Source organism: Myotis lucifugus, unplaced genomic scaffold, assembly GCF_000147115.1.
Source record: "Myotis lucifugus unplaced genomic scaffold, Myoluc2.0 scaffold_1843, whole genome shotgun sequence".
Classification (NCBI taxonomy): Eukaryota; Metazoa; Chordata; class Mammalia; order Chiroptera; family Vespertilionidae; genus Myotis; species Myotis lucifugus.
In genome coordinates this window covers 8595-14390 of record NW_005872891.1, presented here as the reverse complement: position 1 = coordinate 14390, position 5796 = coordinate 8595, and the positions used below count along the sequence as shown (strand labels likewise).

The following is a 5796-nucleotide window of genomic DNA, read 5'->3' as shown; positions in this document are numbered from 1 at the left end:
TGTTTCTAATGCCGCCGGTTTTTACCCCAGAAGCCACCCTGGGCGGGGGGTTGTGACTTTAGAAAAGGATCTGCGCAAAAAAAATCAGGCCCGGGGCCCCGCGAGAGGGCCTGATGTCTGCGCTATAGAAATATCAAGAGATACAGCTTCCCTGCTCCACGCCACGCCATGTCCTGTGCGGATGCCCTGCCTCTGCCAGGTGCAAATCCCATTGCTGACGGTTGGCGCTCCCCTCCTCCTAGAAAGACGACGACATAGAGGAAGGAGACCTCCCGGAGCACAAACGGCCGGCGGCCCCCGTGGACTTCTCGAAGCTGGACCCGGGCAAGCCGGAGAGCATTCTGAAGCTGACCAAGAAGGGCAAGACCCTCATGATGTTCGTCACCGTGTCCGGGAGCCCCACGGAGAAGGAGACGGAGGAGATCACCTCCCTGTGGCAGGGCAGCCTCTTCAACGCCAACTACGACGTCCAGAGGTGAGCGCCCGCCCGTGAGGGGGCTACAGCCCGCGGATGTTCTTGGTTTATTTCATTCTTATATATGTACTAGTAGCCCGGTGCACGAAATTCGTGCACATTAAAAGGGAATTAATTGCCCTGACTGGTTTGGCTCAGTGGATCGAGCATCGGCCTGCGGACTCAAGGGTCCCAGGTTTGATTCCGGTCAAGGGCATGTACCTTGGTTGCGGACACATCCCCAGTAGGGAGTGTGCAGGAGGCAGCTGATCGATGTTTCTCTCTCATCGATGTTTCTAACTCTCTGTCCCTCTCTCTTCCTCTCTGTAAAAATATCAATAAAATAATTTAAAAAAATAAATAAACGGGAATTAATTAGCAGAGATATTTTAATATTGCTATTTGTCCTTTCTCTATAATAGAAGTGTGAGAGATGAAAGGAAATTAGTAAAATGTATGTAAAAATAATATATAAATTTATTAATAAACAGTAACAAAAGGAGCTGATTCCGTGAGGAAAGGGGCTCCCTCCTCCCTCCTGTCAGGGTCCGGGGTGCAGGAGAATGGGGTTCCTGGCTGGCAGGCCACTGACAGCAAGCTATCCAACAGCAGATTCTGTGAGGAATGGGGCTGCCTCCTCCCACTGTCAGGATCTGGTTTGAAGGCCGACCATGCCCCCTGTTGGGCCAGACACAGATTCTACCACAGCCGTGGCCTCCACCTCAGCAACCCAGGACTGACTGCTGCTGGGTGCTCCGAGGGTGGGTTCTTCCCTCAGGCCACACGGGAAACAGCTGGGGAAGGCGCAGCCCTTGGCAAAACGACCCAGGATTCAGTGGGTCCATGCTCCGAGGGCGGGTTCCTGCCTCAAACCCCACCCTCACCGGAAACAGCTGGGGGGGGGGGCGCAGCCGTTGCCAAGACAATCCCTGCAGGACTGAACCGTGATGAACATCACCCATGCTTTTTATATAAGTAGATGTTGTTAATCCTCCCGAGGGTGTGTTTCCATTGATTTTAAGAGAGAGCGGGAGAGACAGAGAGAAACATTGATGTGAGAATCAACTGGTTGCCTCCTGCATGAGTCCCAACCAGGGCCCGGGCTGGGGAGGAGCCTGCAACCAAGTATATATGTGCCTTTGACCGGACTCGAACCCGGGACCCTTCAGTCCACAGGCCCAAGCTCTATCCACTGAGCCAAACCAGCTAGGACTCTTTTTAAATATATTTTTATTGGTTTCAGAGAGGAAGGGAGAGGGAGAGAGAGAGAGAGAGATAGAAACATCAATGATGAGAGAGGATTATGGATCGGCTGCCTCCTGCACGCCCCCCACTGGGGATGGAGCCCACAACCCGGGCATGTGCCCTGATCGGGAATCGAACCTCGTCCTCCTGGTTCATAGGGTGACACTGAGCCACTGAGCCACACTGGCCGGGCAGCAGGCTGTTCTTTAAAGAAGATTCAGCCCTGACCGGTTTGGCTCGGTGGATAGAGCGTCGGCCTGTGGACTGGGGGGGTCCCGGGTTCGATTCCAGGCAAGGGCATGTACCTTGGTTGCGGGCACATCCCCAGTAGGGGGTGTGCAGGAGGCAGCTGATCGATGTTTCTCTCTCTGATGTTTCTTTCTTTTTTGTTTTTTTCTCGTTGATGTTTCTAACTCTATCCCTCTCCCTTCCTCTCTGTAAAAAATCAATAAAATATATATTTAAAAAAAAAAGAAAGAAGATTCATCATTGGTCAAAACCAGAAGTTCTTTTTGTTGTTTTCATTGTTGTCTTATTTCATCATGAAGTTTTATTTACCTTTGTTCCTTTAACTGTTATCTGAGTCAGAAGTTGTCTAGTTTAGCCTCTCTGGGGCCCAGTCAGTTACAGGTGGACCGTGTGCTTCCTTCCGAAGTGCCTGCCCTGTGGAGCGTGCTTTTCTCGGTGGCCGTGCACACAGGTAGCTGGTTCACAGGTGACTAGTGTAAGGGAAGCTCCGTATGAGCCTAAGGTGCAATTTCAAGGAATTTCTTTTTTCCTTCTCAATAGCAGTTCTAAAATCCAGGGTCTTCCCAGGTCTTAGTTTAAGAAGTACCCATATATATAAAAGCCAAGCAACCGGACCGGCCAGTCGCCATGATGCGCACTGCAGCGGCCAGTCTCCCCCCCGCCCCCCCAAACCTCTCAAGGCCCCTCTCCCCGGCGGCCTCACCCTCGATCGGCCCCCATTGGGGCAGGCCGGCCAGACCCCACCTGTGCATGAATTCGTGCACCGGGCCTCTAGTGAAAGTAATAAGAAGAAATGAAGGAATCCGAGAGTGTCAAGGCGGGCAGAATGCCTTCATCAGCTTAAGTAGACACTCGGGAACAGATCCGCTACCACTGATCTGGATGGAGCCCCTCAGGAACAGAAGAGCCGTGCCCACGGACAGCTAGTGGTCCACCCAGACCCCAGTCTCTTCCTCTGGCTCCGTGGCGCCTGCTGAGTGAAGAGTGTGAGCGACTTGGGCTGCTGCTGTTACCTCCGGGGCCAGGGCTTCTGTCCAGCAGGCGGGTCCCCTCTCAGGCCCTCCTAGGCCTTGGCGTGACCCAGTCGAAACCAGTGGTTTCCAGCCTTGACCAGCAGAGGAAACCTCAACGGGCACCTCGGAACGTGAAACAGATGCACCAAGGCTGCTTGTGCTCCCAGCAGCCCCTGCACCCCCTGCACAGCCTCGGGGCCTCCTCATTCCCTCCAGGCCGGCTCCCACCTCCCCACACCAAGTCCAGCTGTTGCTTTTTTTTTTCCATTGATTTCAGAGAGGAAGGGAGAGGGAGAGAGAGAGAGAAATCAACGATGAGAGAGAATCATGGATCGGCTGCCTCCTGCAGGCCCCACACTGGGGATGGAGCCCACAACCCGGGCCTGTGCCCTGACTGGGCACCAAACTGTGACCTCCTGGTTCCTAGGTTGATGCTCAACTACTGAGCCACGCCGGCCGGGCCAGGTGCTGCTTCTGATCTGAGGGGTGAACCAGTTCATTCTGTTTGGATCTCAGACATGAAGTTTCAGAAGCTACTGGGCTTCGACAAGTCCAGTATGTTCCGTGTTCCTGTAGAATTTGAAAGGAAGTGTTTTTCCTGGTTAAGTGCCACAGAAACGCTGTCCAGGGTGGGGAACGTCCGGCCCACAGGCTGTGTGAGGCCGGGAAATCATTTGGTCTGGCCCTGCCAAGGCATTAGGGGTGAGTTAGTTAAAGGTTTGACCAAATATAACAGGGTAGTTTATTTTTTTATTGATTTCAGAGGGAGAAATAGAAACATCAGTGATGAGAGAGAATCATTGATTGATTGATTAATTGATCGGCTGCCTCCTGCACGCCCCCTCCTGGGGATCAAGGCCGAAACCCGGGCATGTGCCCTGACCGGAATTGAACCCGTGACCTCCTGGTTCACAGGTTGACGCTCAACCCCTGAGCCATGCCGGCCGGGCTCACAGGCTAATGTCCAAGTTGATGACTGTGTGTGGCTCGCGGATGATGTTATAATATCCACATGGCCCCGGGCAGGAGAAGGTTCCCCACCCCTGCCTTCGCCCTTCACTGCGTGCGCTGACCGGTGGCCTCTCCCTGTCCAGGTTCATCGTGGGCTCGGACCGCGCCATCTTCATGCTGCGGGACGGGAGCTACGCCTGGGAGATCAAGGACTTCCTGGTCAGCCAGGACAGGTGTGCGGACGTCACCCTGGAGGGACAGGTGTACCCCGGCCGAGGCGGAGGCGGCAAAGAGAAAAACCAGACCAAGCCAGGGAAGGGCAAGAAGAAGGGGGGAGATGCGAAGCCTCGCGCCTCGAAGGAAGGCAACCGAGCGGGGAAGACGCGCGAGGACCTGTGACGGGCGGGCGGGCGTGGGGCCCACACCGCCTGGCATTCTGGCTGCTTCTAGAGCCCGCACGTGCTCTGTCTGACCACACGCCCGGGCTGTGGGCAGTTAAGAATTCCTGTTGGAAAGGCTGAGGGACGAAGACGGCTTTCGCATTCTCCTTGGACACGGCCAAGGTCAGGTTTCCTGTGAAGTCGCCTTCGATGGAAGCCGGACGGTGGCCTTTCCCACTTACATGGAGGGGAGCCCCTGACCGCCGTCACCGCCCCCAGTGCTCCTGCTCCGGTCTCGTGTCTGTGCTTTGGGTTTTGTGCGTTGATTTTGAGAGAGAAGGACGCCGGGTTCTAGGCAGACACGCTAAGACCTGACGTCATTGAATCGGCCTCTGCGCGCCACAGAAACGTCGCTTCGTGACTGTGAAGTGAACACAGGCCCCCAGGACATGTGCACCCCCACCCCCTGCAGGAACCGCAGAGACGGGAAATCCGGTCCCTCGGGGTCCCACGCATTGCCTGGGATTCCGGGACTCCCTCCTTCTCGGTTAGAGGGACTCTGGGTCCCTGCCCGCTGCTGGGGGCCGTGGGGTCAGGGTCCTGTCTGTCCCTTATTCAGGAAGCCCCAGCGCTGGCTGTCTGCCAGGTGACCTGACCGTTTTAAAAGGGGTCACTCGGGAACCGGCGGCCCAGGGGCCCCCCCTCCTCCATGTGTACACGTGTGTCTGATGAAGTGCCTACATGTGTGTGTGGTCCTCACGGCGCCCTCCCCGCTGGTGTCTGGGTGGGAGGGGCGGGGTTTACGCACAGGTGCCATTTTTCAGAGCTGCAGTCGTTTGTAAACACCGTCCATTGTGATTTTAACAAAATAACACACCTACGTGCTCAGAAGGTGCCCTGGTCCCAGGCCTCTCCCTCGCCGCTGCCGCCTGTTGTCCCCGAAGGCGCTCCCGTTTGCGTTTCCAAAACACGTGCATCTACCAGCTTGTAGCGCCGTGTGTGCGTGTGTGTGTGTGTGTTGGCCCTGCAGTGTCTGTGTGTGTGTGCACATGGGTGTGCACCTCACAGCACCTGTCTCCCCTGGTGTGTGTGCGTGTGCACACGTGTGTGTGGGGAGGGTGCGCCTCGCAGCGTCTGTCTCCCCTGGTTCTGGTCACGCCCTCAGTTCTGTCTCTGGGTGGGTGTTTGCCCTGCTGCCCCCCGGCCGCCGGCCACCCCCCTGCAGGGTGGGGAGCTGACCGGGCGTGTTCAGGGGCCATCCCCTGGCTGCTGCTTCTCATGCAGTTTGAACCCAGAGGGGGTGTGAGTCCAGAGGCACCGTCAGATTGGCGCCACCCCGGCCCAGAGGGGACAGATGGGTGAGATCCCTTAAGCCTCTGAAATGGAGCCGGGTGTCCACGAGGGGGCGGCAGAGACCCGCCGGCCCCGGGCCCCCGCCTCCCGCCCGGAGTGGAATTCCTTGGCTGCTGTGGGAGCTCAGGCCCCAGCCGCGCTGCCAGGCGTC

General features: G+C 56.6%; 1 protein-coding gene across 1 annotated transcript; it reads left to right on the top strand.

The window, feature by feature from the left end:
• Window positions 1-221: 221 nt before the first annotated feature.
• LOC102440377 (LRP chaperone MESD) lies at window positions 222-5183 on the top strand. Its single transcript, XM_023748810.1, has 2 exons — window positions 222-475; window positions 4056-5183. Exons 1-2 carry the CDS (start codon window positions 372-374, stop codon window positions 4309-4311), a joined length of 360 nt encoding a protein of 119 aa, XP_023604578.1. The 5' UTR covers window positions 222-371; the 3' UTR covers window positions 4312-5183.
• Window positions 5184-5796: the final 613 nt, after the last annotated feature.

Coding starts and splice junctions, on each gene's coding strand:
- LOC102440377 (XM_023748810.1), top strand. CDS start 372: ATGATGTTCGTCACCGTGTCCGGGAGCCCCACGGAGAAGGAGACGGAG. Junction 476..4,055: donor GCCAACTACGACGTCCAGAG/GTGAGCGCCCGC, acceptor CTCCCTGTCCAG/GTTCATCGTGGGCTCGGACC.